Raw genomic sequence first — 17,343 nt, forward strand, 5'->3', positions numbered from 1 at the left:
TATAATAATTGATAATTGTACTGTGTACTGTACTATGTGCTGTACAATGGTGCATTCATACATTCATACATCGGGAGGTGAAGCGGCGAACAGTCGAAGCCAGCGTCCTCACTTCTCACATTCACACACCGACGGTGGCGAGCTCACACCGACCGACTCATTGGAGGCAGTGTATAGGGTTCAGTGTCTTGGGACACTTCGACATGTAGACAGGAGGAGGAGGAGGAGCCGGGATTCGAACCGCCGACCCACGGATCATTGGACGACCTGCTCTACCTCCTGAGCCACAGTCACCCTCATTTCCCCTGCATCATTGTCAATGTGTTTACTAAACAAACTTTGAGCTAAAGACAAACCTGTGTATATAGGAGGGGCTATATGGCGCCCCTCAAAAATAGTACACAAATGTACGTGATCTCTTCGTATACTGCGGGAGTTTCGATCTGGTGTAATATACTGTACTGTGAGGCCGGACTTCATTAGATCTGGTGTAATATACTGTACTGTGAGGCCGGACTTCATTAGATCTGGTGTAATATACTGTACTGTGAGGCCGGACTTCATTAGATCTGGTGTAATATACTGTACTGTGAGGCCGGACTTCATTAGATCTGGTGTAATATACTGTACTGTGAGGCCGGACTTCAAGGCACATACCTGCTCCCATTCATCCCAGTGTCATCTCTTTGTGTACACAAGCAGGTCTCCTATTCTCTGAGGAAACCTCGGGTTTAGTTTGATCTAGGTCACATCACAGCGAACACCCTGGACTGGTGTTAATGTAACTGGCCAGACCTCATCAAAACCCTGTACTCTCAAGACATTGCCCCCGCCGCATGCTACCCTTAAGATCTCCATATATGGAGCTGACCTGTTCTTATACATTCCATATGTTGATCTGACCTCATCAAACCCTGTACTCTCAAGATGTTGCCCCCGCCGCATGCTACCCTTAAGATCTCCATATATGGAGCTGACCTGTTCTTATACATTCCATATTATGTTGATCTGACCTCATCAAACCCTGTACGCTCAAGACATTGCCCCCGCCGCATGCTACCCTTAAGATCTCCATATATGGAGCTGACCTGTTCTTATACATTCCATATTATGTTGATCTGACCTCATCAAACCCTGTACTCTCAAGATGTTGCCCCCGCCGCATGCTACCCTTAAGATCTCCATATATGGAGCTGACCTGTTCTTATACATTCTATATTATGTTGATCTGACCTCATCAAACCCTGTACGCTCAAGACATTGCCCCCGCCGCATGCTACCCTTAAGATCTCCATATATGGAGCTGACCTGTTCTTATACATTGCATATTATGTTGATCTGACCTCATCAAACCCTGTACTCTCAAGACATTGCCCCCGCCGCATGCTACCCTTAAGATCTCCATATATGGAGCTGACCTGTTCTTATACATTGCATATTATGTTGATCTGACCTCATCAAACCCTGTACGCTCAAGCCACACTCCATATATGGCCAGTAAATAGTGCATTACATCATGTTGATCTGACCCCCATGCCACAGCGCCAGTGCTCGCCCAGCAGTCTGCTGTCACCCAGGAGGATGCGTGCACGCGGCCTTGCCCTCTGGGACATAGTTTTACTGAGGTTAAGGTTAGAAAGAAGTTTAGGGTTAGGCATAGTTTTACTGAGGGTTAAGGTTAGAAATAAGTTTAGGTTTAGGCATAGTTTTACTGGGGGTTAAGGTTAGAAATAAGTTTAGGTTTAGGCATAGTTTTACTGGGGTTAGGGTTAGGAATAAGCTTAGGTTTAGGCATAGTTTTACTGGGGGTTAAGGTTAGAAATAAGTTTAGGGTTATGCATAGTTTTACTGGGGGTTAAGGTTAGAAATAAGGTTAGGTTTAGGCATAGTTTTACTGAGGTTAAGGTTAGGAATAAGTTTAGGTTTAGGCATAGTTTTACTGAGGTTAAGGTTAGGAATAAGCTTAGGTTTAGGCATAGTTTTACTGAGGTTAAGGTTAGAAAGAAGTTTAGGTTTAGGCATAGTTTTACTGGGGTTAGGGTTAGGAATAAGCTTAGGTTTAGGCATAGTTTTACTGAGGTTAAGGTTAGGAATAAGCTTAGGTTTAGGCATAGTTTTACTGAGGTTAAGGTTAGAAAGAAGTTTAGGGTTAGGCATAGTTTTACTGAGGTTAAGGTTAGAAATAAGTTTAGGTTTAGGCCAGAGGCGCAACACTGACCGAACGCTAGGGGGGGATATAGAGCGGCGCCGCGAAGCGGCGCCGCCGAAAAATCCGTCCCCCCCGTCCCCCCCACTACCCTAGGGGAGGGGGGGATGGGGGGGTCTAACCACCAAAACGTGGGGTTATGGTTAGGGTCGGACTACAGAGAGGTTGTTCCAGTGACTCAATCATTGAGTCACTGGAAGCTAAACTATCTGCAATTTCCCCGAAAAATAATTAGCCTATATCTATACAAGCTCCATTAGCAGGCAGCAGCATGTTTTGTCTAAATTGTCTTTGTGGCCAACAAATGTAGCTACATTTGCAAACAGTGCTGTTGACCATGTTGTTACATGGTCCATATAACATACCACCAGACCACCAACAGACAATGCCAATATGCTATATTAACATTAGAACGTTTTAAAGACAGATTAATTATTGACGACAATGCAACCTGTGGGTCCAACGTCACTGAAAACTTTCATAATGGCAATTAAATTTACTCACGAGTGCTGATGTGAAATGGAGGATGTAAGAACACACTTTTGTTGTATTAGAGCAGGGTAAATATGAAGTTTTGCGCCAAGGTCTTGTTTATATTCCTCTTTACATGTTATTGTCGCAATTTGGTCCGTCTGAGATCTGAGTGAGGGGGCCTTCCTGAGTGAGGGGGTTTCTGACGGCGTCGCTTACTCGCTTCCCCTCTGTCAGAGGTGGAAGCTACGCGCAGCCGTCGGGAACCCCCCCAAACCGACTGTCCCCCCCCCCTCCAGAAAAGAGGTCTTTCTGCTACAGAAACTGTCAGACGAAGACCAAAAACACTAGCGGGGTTCCTACTGTATGTTGCGTTATATTTTTCGAAAGAAGCAACAGCTGTACCTATAGTCTCGTACCAGGCCCAAACTCATCTGGGGGGGACCAATGTGACGCTGGCAGGGGACGCGTCCCCCGCGTCCCCTAGGCTATTGCGCCCCTGGTTTAGGCATAGTTTTACTGGGGTTAGGGTTAGGAATAAGCTTAGGTTTAGACATAGTTTTACTGGGGTTAGGAATAAGCTTAGGTTTAGGCATAGTTTTACTGAGGTTAAGGTTAATAATACATAATATTGATCAAACAATATGAAAATACAAAACATGTAGGAGTGCGCGATGCGCAGGTGAACGTGTCCGTCAAAACACCACAATACAACAAAGAATAACTCTCGAATATAATACCTCGTTGGCCGCTTGTTGTGTAAAGAGGTTCTTGCGTTGCTTAGAGTCCTTTGAATGTCTCTTTGACCATTTCTCCTTGACTTAATGTTCTTATAACTTTAGCAGTGCAAACGCACTACACTGCTGCAGTGCTGTAGGCTACTGCTTCCTTGTGCAGACCCGAGTCAGGGTTAGGGAGACAAGGTTTGTAGCACCTGCGTGCAATGCCATGCAATCATGCATCAACCAGTCAATCATGGTCCAGTGTTGCTACTATAACAGACACAGGGAACTGAGTATAAAAGCTTTTTTTTATCAAGAATTGATCAATGTCACCATGGTAGTGGTACACAAACTGTACGGTGTACACTGTAGCCTACAAATTAAGAAAAAAACAAAAGTCTCTCTCTCTCTCTCTCTCTCTCTCTCTCTCTCTCTCCCTCTATAGTTTACAGAGGAAAATAATCTGACATATAGTCACAGAAACCTGATCATATATATATATATATATATATATATATATATATATATATATATATATATATATATATAGTGGGGGGAGAGAGAGAGCGAGAGAGAGAGAGAGCGAGACACAGAGAGGGAGACAGAGAGGGAGGAGAGAGAGAGAGAGAGAGAGAGAGAGAGAGAGAGAGACACAGAGAGGGAGACAGAGAGGGAGGAGAGAGAGAGAGAGCGAGACACAGAGAGGGAGAGGGGGGAGGAGAGAGAGAGAGAGAGAGAGAGAGAGAGAGAGAGAGAGAGAGACAGAGAGGGAGAGGGGGGAGGAGAGAGAGAGAGAGAGAGAGAGAGACCTTGGCATATAACGGCACTAGTAGCCTATAGTTCCACTCACTCCTCCTCCCACCCAGCGGTCTATTTATACGGGGCTACCGGGAGGCAGGCTGCAGCGCGGCGGCAGCGGAACACAGCGAGGTGTCGGTGTGTGGAGGACAGAGAGAGAGAGAGAGAGAGAGAGAGAGAGAGAGAGAGAGAGAGAGAGACCTACGACCAACACTATCACAGGTATCATCACTAACTAATAACTACACACACTGTATGTCTGTCTCTGTTTGACCTCCACCATGATGCGATGATGACGTAACGTTATAGGAGCAGGGTTGATGACATGGGCTACAGTAGACGCTGTTCGCCTCATGCATGTGTGCGGCTCGCTCGGCTCTACACACACAGACATCGGTGCCCTATCGAATTATGTGACCACCCTATGGCTTTATAGCTGTATAGAAACAAATAAATACATAGGAAAAAAAGCAGTGGGGACTGGGGATGGCAATTATAGTATATGGTTTCATTCTGTATGATGTAATATTGTAAATATGACTGTAAGTGTTTATAGGGAGGACCCTGTTACACCATTTAAAATGCTCTCCATTCATTAATAACAACAGTTTAATGTTAGGCTATACATGTAGCCTTATATAACATTGGCAGGCTATAGCTAGATTATTTCATGTTGTTTAAGTTCATTGTTGTTTGTTGTTTGTCTTTTAATGTATCATTATTTTAACCTGAAGCCTAAATAAAACAATACCTATATAGGCTAATGACATAATAGACAATGATAATAATAATTATTATATAGCAGGCTAAATTCTAATACATAGGCCCATTAAAAATCTTTTTAACAAACCAATGATCTCACTTCTCATCATCTCATCTTATAGGCCTACAACAACATAAATCATGACATCTCTATAGATAGACAGGACCCCTGGACTCTGAATTCAGTAGGTCACTGATTACGATGTAACAGCAGTGAGGATGCATGGGACGTAGCGGGCTATAGGATGACGGCTCCATTGCATCATTTTATTATTTTATATATATTTTTTAAAGCTATACTAATTATCCGGGATTGAATTAAATTGGTATGTTAATGTCTACATGTGCATGTTGGAGTCATTGAATTAGACCAGTGGTTCTCAACCAGTGGTCCGGGGACCACCAGTGGTCTTTGAGGGGGCTCCAGGTGGTCCGGGGACCACCAGTGGTCCCTGAGGGGGTTCCAGGTGGTCCGGGGACCACCAGTGGTCCTTGAGGGGGTTCCAGGTGGTCCGGGGACCACCAGTGGTCCTTGAGGGGGCTCCAGGTGGTCCGGGGACCACCAGTGGTCCCTGAGGGGGTTCCAGGTGGTCCGGGGACCACCAGTGGTCCCTGAGGGGGCTCCAGGTGGTCCCCCTGAGGGGGCTCCAGGTGGTCCGGGGACCACCAGTGGTCCCTGAGGTCCCTGAGGGGGTTCCAGGTGGTCCGGGGACCACCAGTGGTCCCTGAGGGGGTTCCAGGTGGTCCGGGGACCACCAGTGGTCCCTGAGGTCCCTGAGGGGGTTCCAGGTGGTCCCCTGCATGCAGCAGAGAGTTGGTAACCAAATGGACCCTACAGCGTATACAGATCTTTAACTCTTACGAGAGTCTGACATGAAAGAATAATTTTCCACTACAGTAAAATTATTGTTAATGGATTACAAGAAGTCTATACACACAATTTGAAGAATGTAAAATATGTTTTATTTTGATCAACGTTTTGCCTGTTATGTGTTATCGCTCCTATAATGGCATGGAATTGTCGACAAAATCTCATCCAACGATAACAAAATAAGTGTTGGGTCTGAGAGGCTAAATGTCATCAAATGGTTGTCCGTAGTGTCTCAATTATAGAATAAATAATGGACGTGAAAAAAAGCTGTACGAATGGTGTTGAGAAGGACACTTTTAAGTAGTAGGACTGCCCTCAAGTTGAAGTGCAAAATATCTCCCCTGGTCAAGCAAGATTTTCATTATCGTGAGAACGATGGCTTCCATTTTTGCATTGCAACTTTTCAGGACTAGATGACTGATGTCACTGGAAGACGGTTTCTGAACTGCCCACGGCCCTCCTATGAGACACAGACCGAGTAGAAAAAAATTGCGCCATTTTTTTCATGATTATTAGTGAGGACCTATAAGATAGGTTGAAAAGTGGTGAAGTGGTCCTTTAAGCTAACAGCTAACGTATGTATGTTTGTATAATTATGTATGTGTAAGTTGTCTACATGTATATGTAATGTGTACGTTGAAAAGTATAGTGGTCACTTGGGTTGTTTTATGCGCATGCTATGTGGTATTGATTTTTGAGTGTGACGTAATGAAGATATGTATCAATGACAGGATATAACTGGCTTCCGATGGTAACGTAATAAAGGTATAGGTTTCAGATTACATACATGTATACATACTATAGAGGCATTACCGTTAATCCACCCGACACTGAAACATATCGTCATTACGTCACCATCGAGAGTCACTTATACCCTGGCATTGGTTCATTACGTCACCATCGAGAGTCACTTATGCCCTGGCATTGGTTCATTACGTCACCATCGAGAGTCACTTATACCCTGGCATTGGTTCATTACGTCACCATCGAGAGTCACCTATACCCTGGCATTGGTTCATTACGTCACCATCGAGAGCCACTTATACCCTAGCATTGGTTCATTACGTCACCATCGAGAGTCACCTATACCCTGGCATTGGTTCATTACGTCACCATCGAGAGCCACTTATACCCTGGCATTGGTTCATTACGTCACCATCGAGAGCCACTTATACCCTGGCATTGGTTCATTACGTCACCATCGAGTCACTTATACCCTGGCATTGGTTCATTACGTCACCATCGAGAGTCACTTATACCCTGGCATTGGTTCATTACGTCACCATCGAGAGCCACTTATACCCTGGCATTGGTACACATCTCCATAACGTCACTCTCAAAATCCATCGTCTTGGGGTCGGTACAGGCTGTATGGAAGCATGTCTGGGCGGGAATCAGTCAGTGCATGTACAGTATGTATGGCGAGGTCATGGGTGCTTGTTTTCGTCTGCTGTTGTCTCTGTCTGCATATATGGCCGGGTGGGGTGGGGTGTGGTGGGGGGGGGGGTGGATGTTTTCGGGCTGGTGTTGTGGGGGTTCTGTCTGCATGTATGGCGGGGTGGGTGAGGGGGGGAGGTGAGGGGGGCTGGTGGTGGGTTGTTTTTCGGCTGCTGTTGTGGGGGTCTGTCTGCATGCCGGGCGCTGCCACATTCCCGCGCTCGCGGTGGCGGGGGGGCAGTGGGGGGAGGAGGAGGCGGGGGGTGGGTGATGTGGGCGTGTGGTGGGGGGGGGGGGGGGGGGTGTGTGTGAAAAGGGTGTCCGGGTGACATAAACAGCGGCGGTGGGGATTATAGGGCCCGCTCAGGGGGGATTTAGTGGGGCGGGCTGCGTCCACGCACAATGGGCCGCGCCGCACATAACACGCAAACACCCCCCCCCCCCCCCCCTCCCCATGTAACAGTACACACACACACACACACGCGCACACACACACTCGCTCACTGGCAACGCGTTTCACAACAGACGAACGAGAGGCCCGGTCAGAATCTGGTCACAAATCTGTTGTTTTGGGGAAGCGACAACACGGTAGTCCATTGAGACCGGCATGAGACCAGGTTCTGATGAACTGAACCTGTTTCTATGGGACCAGGTTCTGATTAACCTGTTTCTATGAGACCAGGTTCTACTGAACCTGTTTCTATGAGACCAGGTTCTACTGAACCTGTTTCTATGAGACCAGGTTCTACTGAACCTGTTTCTATGAGACCAGGTTCTACTGAACCTGTTTCTATGGGACCAGGTTCTGATTAACCTGTTTCTATGAGACCAGGTTCTACTGAACCTGTTTCTATGAGACCAGGTTCTACTGAACCTGTTTCTATGAGACCAGGTTCTACTGAACCTGTTTCTATGAGACCAGGTTCTGATGAACCTGTTTCTATGAGACCAGGTTCTGATGAACCTGTTTCTATGAGACCAGGTTCTACTGAACCTGTTTCTATGAGACCAGGTTCTGATTAACCTGTTTCTATGAGACCAGGTTCTGATGAACCTGTTTCCATGGGACCAGGTTCTACTGAACCTGTTTCTATGAGACCAGGTTCTACTGAACCCGTTTCTATGAGACCAGGTTCAACTGAACCTGTTTCTATGTGTCAGCAGTTCTGCCTGCCACCCCCCCCCCCCCCCCCCATCTGAAAATATGTTGAAATGATAGCAGTGCCGTGCTATATACTGTATGAGCTTTTAGATCTGCTATTGTTCAACAGCTAAAGTTTAAAATGACGGTTTAAAAGTGGTTTAAAGCTACGAGGTGACATAGACGCATTCGACAGGTCTTAAAGGGCTAGAGAGCCCGCCCGCCCGCCCGGGGCCCCGGGGCCACGGGACGGCTCGCCCGGGGGCCACGGGACGGCTCGCCCCGGGGCCACGGGACGGCCCGCGCCGGACAGGGACACACATGCGTATTTGGGTTAGGGTGTGTGCGGTTTGTTGTGGCGGGCGGGGGGGCGGAGGGGGGGGGGGGGGGGGGGGGAGGGGGGCACGTGAATTCAAACCCAGACAAAGGGGGGGGGTGTATGTGTTGTGTATGTTAGCACAATCAGTAGTGGTGGAGAGAGTAATCGAGTGCATTTACTCAAGTATACTGTACTTATCATTTTGATGTATTTGTGCTGCATTACTTGAGCATTACATTATTCTGCATTAGAATGAGTATATATACTTTCTAGTTGTGCTTATGAGTAGATTTTGATGCCAATACTTTTGTACTCTTTTACATTGTAAACTCCGTACACGTGTAGGCCTGCTTATTGTTGTAACAGATCATTATCTTATTGTTGTAACAGATCATTATCTTATTGTTGTAACAGATCATTATCTTATAGTTGTAACAGATCATTATCTTATAGTTGTAACAGATCATTATCTTATAGTTGTAACAGATCATTATCTTATAGTTGTAACAGATCATTATCTTATAGTTGTAACAGATCATTATCTTATAGTTGTAACAGATCATTATCTTATAGTTGTAACAGATCATTATCTTATAGTTGTAACAGATCATTATCTTATAGTTGTAACAGATCATTATCTTATAGTTGTAACAGATCATTATCTTATAGTTGTAACAGATCATTATCTTATAGTTGTAACAGATCATTATCTTATTGTTGTAACAGATCATTATCTTATAGTTGTAACAGATCATTATCTTATTGTTGTAACAGATCATTATCTTATAGTTGTAACAGATCATTATCTTATAGTTGTAACAGATCATTATCTTATAGTTGTAACAGATCATTATCTTATAGTTGTAACAGATCATTATCTTATAGTTGTAACAGATCATTATCTTATTGTTGTAACAGATCATTATCTTATAGTTGTAACAGATCATTATCTTATAGTTGTAACAGATCATTATCTTATTGTTGTAACAGATCATTATCTTATAGTTGTAACAGATCATTATCTTATAGTTGTAACAGATCATTATCTTATAGTTGTAACAGATCATTATCTTATTGTTGTAACAGATCATTTCTTCGTTGCAGTATTGATATAAAAATGTAGTTATTTATTTTTCTACCGCGGGTGGATTCTAACCCAGACAGAGTAGAGGGGGGTGGGGGTGGTGGGGGGGGGGTATGTTAGCGGGCCACAATAACAGGATGAATAGAAGTGTATGTGCGTGTGCATGCGTGTGCGTGTGTGTGTAGTGCATGTGTGTGTGTGCAATGTGCGTGTGTGCGACTGTGCGTGCGTGCGTGTAGTGTGTATGTGTGTGCGTGCAGTGTGTAGTGCATGTGCGTAGTGTGTGTGTGTGTGTGTGCGTGCGTGCAGTGTGTAGTGCATGTGTGTGTGTGTGTGTGTGTAGTGCATGTGCGTAGTGTGTGTGTGCAGTGTGTAGTGCATGTGCGTAGTGTGTGTGCGTCCGTGCGTGCGTGCGGTGTGTATAGTGCATGTGTGTGTGCGGTGTGTATAGTGCATGTGTGTGTGTGTTTAGTGGGTCAGCTGATGGGAGGGACACAGTGTAGTGGGTCTGGACAACAACAGAACCCTAACCCAACAACAGAGCAGAGCCACCCGCGCCGCTCCGCCCCAGACAAAGACAGCAGGCCAGTTTGAGCCTGTCTGTTCCGTCCGACACCAAATGACCCACAACTGTCTGTAGACACAAACCCTCCCGCGCTCTCTCTCTCTCTCTCTCTCTCTCTCTCACACACACACACACACACACACACACACACACACAGCACACACACACAGCACAACCCCAACTGGCGCTGCCTCTGTTAGACCGCCCTTTCCAACTTGGCGTCAGACGGACAGTTTGGGGGAAAGCCGAGAGGTGCCGTTGCCGGTTTGGAGGACAGTACAGTGGGGCGTGCGACATAGACAATGCAGTGCTAGGGAAGACGAGACGGACGGAGGCACTGGAAGAGAGAGAGAGAGAGAGAGACAGATAGTATAATTATATAAAGGACAAACCAAGAGGGAGACAGACGGTGTCTCGGTAGGACAGACAGACAGAGAGACAACAGGACAGCTCCAGGGGAGAGACACGTAGAGGAGACAGACGGTGTCTCGGTAGGACAGACAGAGAGACAACAGGACAGCTCCAGGGGAGAGACACGTAGAGGAGACAGACGGTGTCTCGGTAGGACAGACAGAGAGACAACAGGACAGCTCCAGGGGAGAGACACGTAGAGGAGACAGACGGTGTCTCGGTAGGACAGACAGACAGAGAGACAACAGGACAGCTCCAGGGGAGAGACACGTAGAGGAGACAGACGGTGTCTCGGTAGGACAGACAGACAGAGAGACAACAGGACAGCTCCAGGGGAGAGACACGTAGAGGAGACAGAGTATAGAGTGTGGAACGTTACTGTATCTACCGTTATCATCATCATCATCATCATCTCTCTGTCCTCCTCCTCCTCCTCAGTGCTCTGGCTGTAGCCATGCCCCTCCTGGAAGAGAGCGCTCTGCCACGGGACCACCAGCCCCCCACCCTGCCCGTGGTCATCATAGGTGAGACAGTGACCTTCCTTATAACGCCGGTCATATACTGTGTGTGTGTGTGTGTGTGTGTGAAAAAAACAAACAAAAAAAACGACAGGATTAAGGTTGGCGAACATGCGTTAATATTAGGACCGCGCTGCGACATGCTTGCGGTTATGTTTTAGGGGAGGCTATGAGGAGGCTTGTCGTTCGACAATCGATTATTTCCATTGCAAAACGATACAAAGTCAATGTTGCTGTTTTCATTTTTTATATACTTCGATTCCTGAAATTAAAATCGATTTTCCGATGCAGTTACTATATCGTTACACCCCGAGAACCTAGTATGCAATACCCGTTGTCATAGCACCCGTTTCAACCGTCGGTCTGTGTCACTTTTGTGCCCATATATGGAGATCTCTGTATCTGCCTGTCTGCGTCCGAAGAGTGCAATCTGACTGTGAAAAGTGAACTGGCTAAGTAATCAAATGGAAGTTGTGGGGGTTGCCTTGGCAATCAATTGGCCGAGGCGGAGGCTGGGGAATTCTACAGGTGAGGACACTTATAGGCCCATTAGGTCCTGCACCTTTTGTGGTGGTTCTGGACAACCGTGTGTCCGACCGACTCGACACCGGGCACGGCACTCCGTGTGGTGGTGTCGAATTTGAAGTCGACGGGGCGAACGATTACAGACGTACGGTACGTGCACACATACAGAGACTCGCACGTACACGATTTAGGCCTTGGACGTGTATGTCTTTAGGACCTTTTTTATTGGTGTTCCGCGCATGCGCGCTGCCGCTCACTGCCTTGTTTACGGCAAGGACTGTCTAAAGGAGAGGACGAGAAGCGAAGGCCGTATACGGCGGACGCCATGTTGCTCGCTGGAAGGAAAGAAACATGCGCAGTTGAGTCCAGGAAGTTGTACGTGCACAAATATGGGCATGTAGAACTTCCTGGTAGGTACTCCTCAGGGTAGGTATACCCTCACAAAAACATGCAGTAATCCTGGTCTCTATACTGCCTCCCCCTGGCCAGCCGGGGCGCCTGATGGAGGGGAAAGGAACTGGTTGGAATAACGTGTTCCTTCCACGCGCTATACGTCCAACCAGGGAAACTCCCCCCTGTCAGGTGTAAAGGAGCAACTTGGACACTCAGGCATGAAGGAATCATGAGTTCAGGTCCGTTGCTCTCCCCAGGTTGTCGGAGGGTGTGTAGAGCCCAGGATCACATTAGATGATTGACACAGGGGTGAAAAATGGGTTACAAAATCGTGGTATAAAAAAAATAATAACGTCCTGGTCTGCAATAATTGGCAGTCGCCATATATGGAGAAGGCGATGCTTCCTGTACCCGTGATCTGTATCCTGAAGCACTTATTGTTCCACTATTGTTTGTGTTCAAGAATGTCTTGTTAAATGTGAATGTGAAATAAAGATTTGTGCGTGTGTCTCTCTGTAGGCAACGGGCCGTCAGGTATCTGTCTGTCCTACCTGCTGAGCGGATACAAGCCCTACCTGGACACGGCAGCTGTCCACCCCAACCCTATCCTCTACCGCAAGCTGCAGGAGACCAAACACCTGCCCGTCACGGAGCAGGTAGAGCTGGAACTAGACTAGAGAGATGTCCCGATACGGTATCGGTATCGGATCGGCCCATATTTCTCATATCGGGCCAAATCGGTGTCGGTGAACATGCCAGTCTAAGCACAGATCCGACACAGGGGGTTAAGGGGGGGTTGACACTATGGCATGTAAATAAAATGCTGGGACGTGTGGAGTTTGCTTTGGAGTTGACCAAACTGCAACGTGTGCACATTTGAGTGAGGAGATATACTGTATAGCTAGATAGCTATAAACACAACACCAGATATATAGCTAGATAGCTATAAACACAACACCAGATATATAGCTAGATAGCTATAAACACAACACCAGATATATAGCTAGATAGCTATAAACACAACACCAGATATATAGCTAGATAGCTATAAACACAACACCAGATATATAGCTAGATAGCTATAAACACAACACCAGATATATAGCTAGATAGCTATAAACACAACACCAGATATATAGCTAGATAGCTATAAACACAACACCAGATATATAGCTAGATAGCTATAAACACAACACCAGATATATAGCTATAAACACAACACGAGATATATAGCTAGATAGCTATAAACACAACACCAGATATATAGCTATAAACACAACACCAGATATATAGCTAGATAGCTATAAACACAACACCAGATATATAGCTAGATAGCTATAAACACAACACGAGATCACGACACTCTGTATCGGTATCGTGCGTTGGACTCAGGGCATCTTAAATCCCTTTATCTTTGTTTGTTGTGTAGTAATAGTACAACATAAACATTAAAGAGACTTTAGTTGTTACTTTACAATAGGCCTATACTTTAAAACCGTTGTCATGTTGCACACATGCTTAAAATAGCTCTTGTTTGCGCCGCCCTCGTCGAACACAATGTAAGGGCCGATTCATACTCCTATTTTAGAGCAGAATAAAAGTCGGTTCGGCGCTGTAGAGCCTACAATGTGACGTCATTTGAGGTTCGGGGGGGGGGGGGGGGGGGGGGGGTACCGTCCTAAAGTCGGCTCTTCGCTGCTACTGAAAATTTCTGAGGAGCCGAAATCATTTCGGCTCTACAGCGCCGAAACAGCTGTAAAATAGGAGTATGAATCGGCCCTTTACTCCAGCTTGTCTCAGTTCAGGCTGCATGAACAGCGCTCGGTTTCTGCCCCCTCAATGTCGTAACTCTTCTATTAGATGGCTCTGGGCATATAGGAGAAACTACACTCAGCTACATGACATGAGATTATTAATTATTATTAATTAGAGCGACAGAGAGAGAGAGTGTGTGTGTGTACGTGTGCGCGTCAATTTTACAAAGGTGCAGGCGATCAGAAATCAGCAGAGAGTGAGCGACGTTTGCGCTACTCTATGCCGAAGTGAACTCGGCCCCAGACCTTTTACTTCTCCCTGGAAATAAAAACGTCTGGGTTTCCGAGGCTTCAGTCACTTGGATTCACTCAAGCGTCTCACTCACCGGAAATAGTTCTACAAGCTTACAACGATTCTGTGACGCGTTGCAAGCTTGCAGATTATTAGTTGTACGTTATTTATTTACGTGTCGCGTGTTTATGAGTGATGGATCAAATCACAGCTCATAATAGTTAGGAAATGAAGAAAACCTTACATTTTTAAAACAATGCAACACTGCCTCATCAAACTTGGTATTGTGACTTACTTTACATTGTCAATTTGTACTTGCATGAGAGGTGGTGGAGTTAGCTGCTTTATAGCAGACAGTTTGAGAGGGGGAGAGGTGGTGGAGTTAGCTGCTTTAGCAGACAGTCTGAGAGGGGGAGAGGTGGTGGAGTTAGCTGCTTTAGCAGTCTGAGAGGGGGAGAGGTGGTGGAGTTAGCTGCTTTAGCAGACAGTCTGAGAGGGGGAGAGGTGGTGGAGTTAGCTGCTTTAGAAGACAGTTTGAGAGGGGGAGAGGTGGTGGAGTTAGCTGCTTTATAGCAGACAGTTTGAGAGGGGGAGAGGTGGTGGAGTTAGCTGCTTTACCAGACATTTTGAGAGGGGGAGAGGTGGTGGAGTTAGCTGCTTTAGCAGACAGTCTGAGAGGGGGAGAGGTGGTGGAGTTAGCTGCTTTAGCAGTCTGAGAGGGGGAGAGGTGGTGGAGTTAGCTGCTTTAGCAGACAGTCTGAGAGGGGGAGAGGTGGTGGAGTTAGCTGCTTTAGAAGACAGTTTGAGAGGGGGAGAGGTGGTGGAGTTAGCTGCTTTAGCAGACAGTCTGAGAGGGGGAGAGGTGGTGTAGTTAGCTGCTTTAGCAGACAGTCTGAGAGGGGGAGAGGTGGTGGAGTTAGCTGCATTAGCAGACAGTCTGAGAGGGGGAGAGGTGGTGGAGTTAGCTGCTTTAGCAGACAGTCTGAGAGGGGGAGAGGTGGTGGAGTTAGCTGCTTTATAGCAGACAGTTTGAAGTTCCAATGGAGGCACTTTTTAAATACTTTTCATTGGTTCAATTTGCATTTGAGGGGCACTAGCCCCTCCTATGTGTCCAGCTTTAGGAGACACATCTTTGTAGAAGACGAAGGTGAGGACGCAAATTGTGATTGGCCTGAATGAGACGATGATAAGAGGTGCCTTCACACACAGACGTAAAGGCTTCTCAATAAGCATTGATTTATGGAAAGAAAATAATAATAATAAGACAAAAAGAAACAAATTGGGTTAGCCCAACGGATTCGAGTGAAAATCACCCGATAGTTCCCAGTAGGTTGTGCTTATCAAGCCGATCTTATCGATCTACTGCACATGCTGGGAGCCGACAAGCCTCCTCAAACCCTCACCTAAACATAACCGCAAGAATGTACTGTAGCAGCGCAGTCTCAACCTTAATCGTCATTTTCGTTCTATCAATGCCAAACGCAGCCAGTTATAGAAGACAAATTCCAGGTGTGTGCAAAGCAAGTGACTCGACTCGGGCCATGACCGTATAAGGTGTCTCTGTGTGTGCAGGACCTGGAATACCTGAGCGAGGGCTTGGAGGGTCGTTCTGGGAACCCCGTGGCGGTGCTGTTTGACACCCTGATGCACCCCAACGCCGACTTCGGCTACGAGTTCCCTCCCGTGCTGCAGTGGCGGAGGGAGAAGCAGCAGCACATGCCCCACCCTGGTGCTGGGCAGGGCGACGCCCGGAGGGGCGTGGCACGTAAGTGGACCGGCTTTTTTTTAAAGGACCACTTCAACACTTTTCAACCTATCTTCAAATAATAGGTCCTCACTAATAATCATTTCTACTCAGTCTGTGTCTCATAGGACGGCTGTGGGCAGTTTAGAAACCGTCTTCCAGTGACATCATCATTAGGCAGATTGTTTTTTTAAACAATATTCTTTACAAACCTATTTCGATTTTCATTATCGCGAGAGCGATGGCTTCCATTTTCGCATTGCAACTTTTCAGGACTAGAAAGCCGGCAGTTTCTATTAGCTTGTATTCCCATCGATGATGTCACTGGAAGACGGTTTCTGAACTGCCCACAGCCCTCCTATGAGACACAGACCGAGTAGGAAAAAAATGCACAATTTTTTCATGATTATTAGTGAGGACCTATTATATGAAGATAGGTTGAAAAGTGGTGAAGTGGTCCTTTAAGGCCACGTGTGCACTCTATCTGTTATCTGTTTTATCTCCTCCTTGTCCCAGAGGGCATTTGTGGTCAAAACAATCTTTATTCCATGTCTCAGAGCCGACGCTGTGATCGTCGCGGTAGTCCTTTCTGATCGCCCAGCGTGATCGAGACCGGAAGTGATATGCGACAACACACACGTCACACACACACACACACACACACTAGTTAGACAGCATTTAACATCCGGTCGCGGATTTTTGGCTCTTCAAAATAAGTGTTGAACGGGGGAAAAACCCTATAGCAATACGAGTTGAATTAATTAATTAATTAATCCTGGCGGGGAGTATTAAGTATTAAGACATGCTAATAACATTCCTTAGGGCTGGACCACACATGAGCAAATGGCATCAACTATTTATGAAACAAATACAATATTTAAGCTGTTAACAAAACAAAAAAATATTAAGGAGTGTGAGTGTGAGAGACACTCGAAAAGCACCGACATAACACAACGAATCTGCTCCTGACCAACAGTGAGGATAAGTCATGTCATTTGTCTCTATTGCAACATAATACTTGAAATGACACTTTGTTCCCCAAGGATGAAGGAGACTTGGTCTTATGTCCTCCTGTCTTGTCCTTATAGGCGATGGAGGGTTCCATGTTGACTATTAGCCTTGGTATCTGGATGGAACTTCCTGGTGTTAACTACCGTGACCTAACCAACGGAAAGCGCAGGTACTGGACTAATACCAGTTAAATACAGGCTCTGGACTAATACCAGTTAAATACAGGTTCTGGACTAATACCAGTTAAATACAGGTTCTGGACTAATACCAGTTAAATACAGGTTCTGGACTAATACCAGTTAAATACAGGTTCTGGACT

The 17,343-nt window shown here is 46.1% G+C and overlaps 1 protein-coding gene across 1 annotated transcript in view; it reads left to right on the top strand.

Moving 5' to 3' along the window:
• Nucleotides 1-11,232: 11,232 nt before the first annotated feature.
• Nucleotides 11,233-17,343, top strand: part of osgin2 (oxidative stress induced growth inhibitor family member 2) — a gene marked incomplete at its 3' end in the record, with an annotated part of 13,020 nt that continues 6,909 nt past the window's right edge. The window contains 5 exon segments of the mRNA XM_080767638.1: nt 11,233-11,311; nt 12,743-12,879; nt 15,842-15,994; nt 15,996-16,034; nt 17,102-17,193. Coding sequence (XP_080623764.1) covers nt 11,242-11,311; nt 12,743-12,879; nt 15,842-15,994; nt 15,996-16,034; nt 17,102-17,193 — 491 coding nt within the window. The 5' untranslated portion in view covers nt 11,233-11,241.

The sequence above is a fragment of the Protomyctophum bolini genome (genome assembly GCF_963924005.1).
Source record: "Protomyctophum bolini genome assembly, chromosome: 7".
Lineage (NCBI taxonomy): Eukaryota > Metazoa > Chordata > Actinopteri > Myctophiformes > Myctophidae > Protomyctophum > Protomyctophum bolini.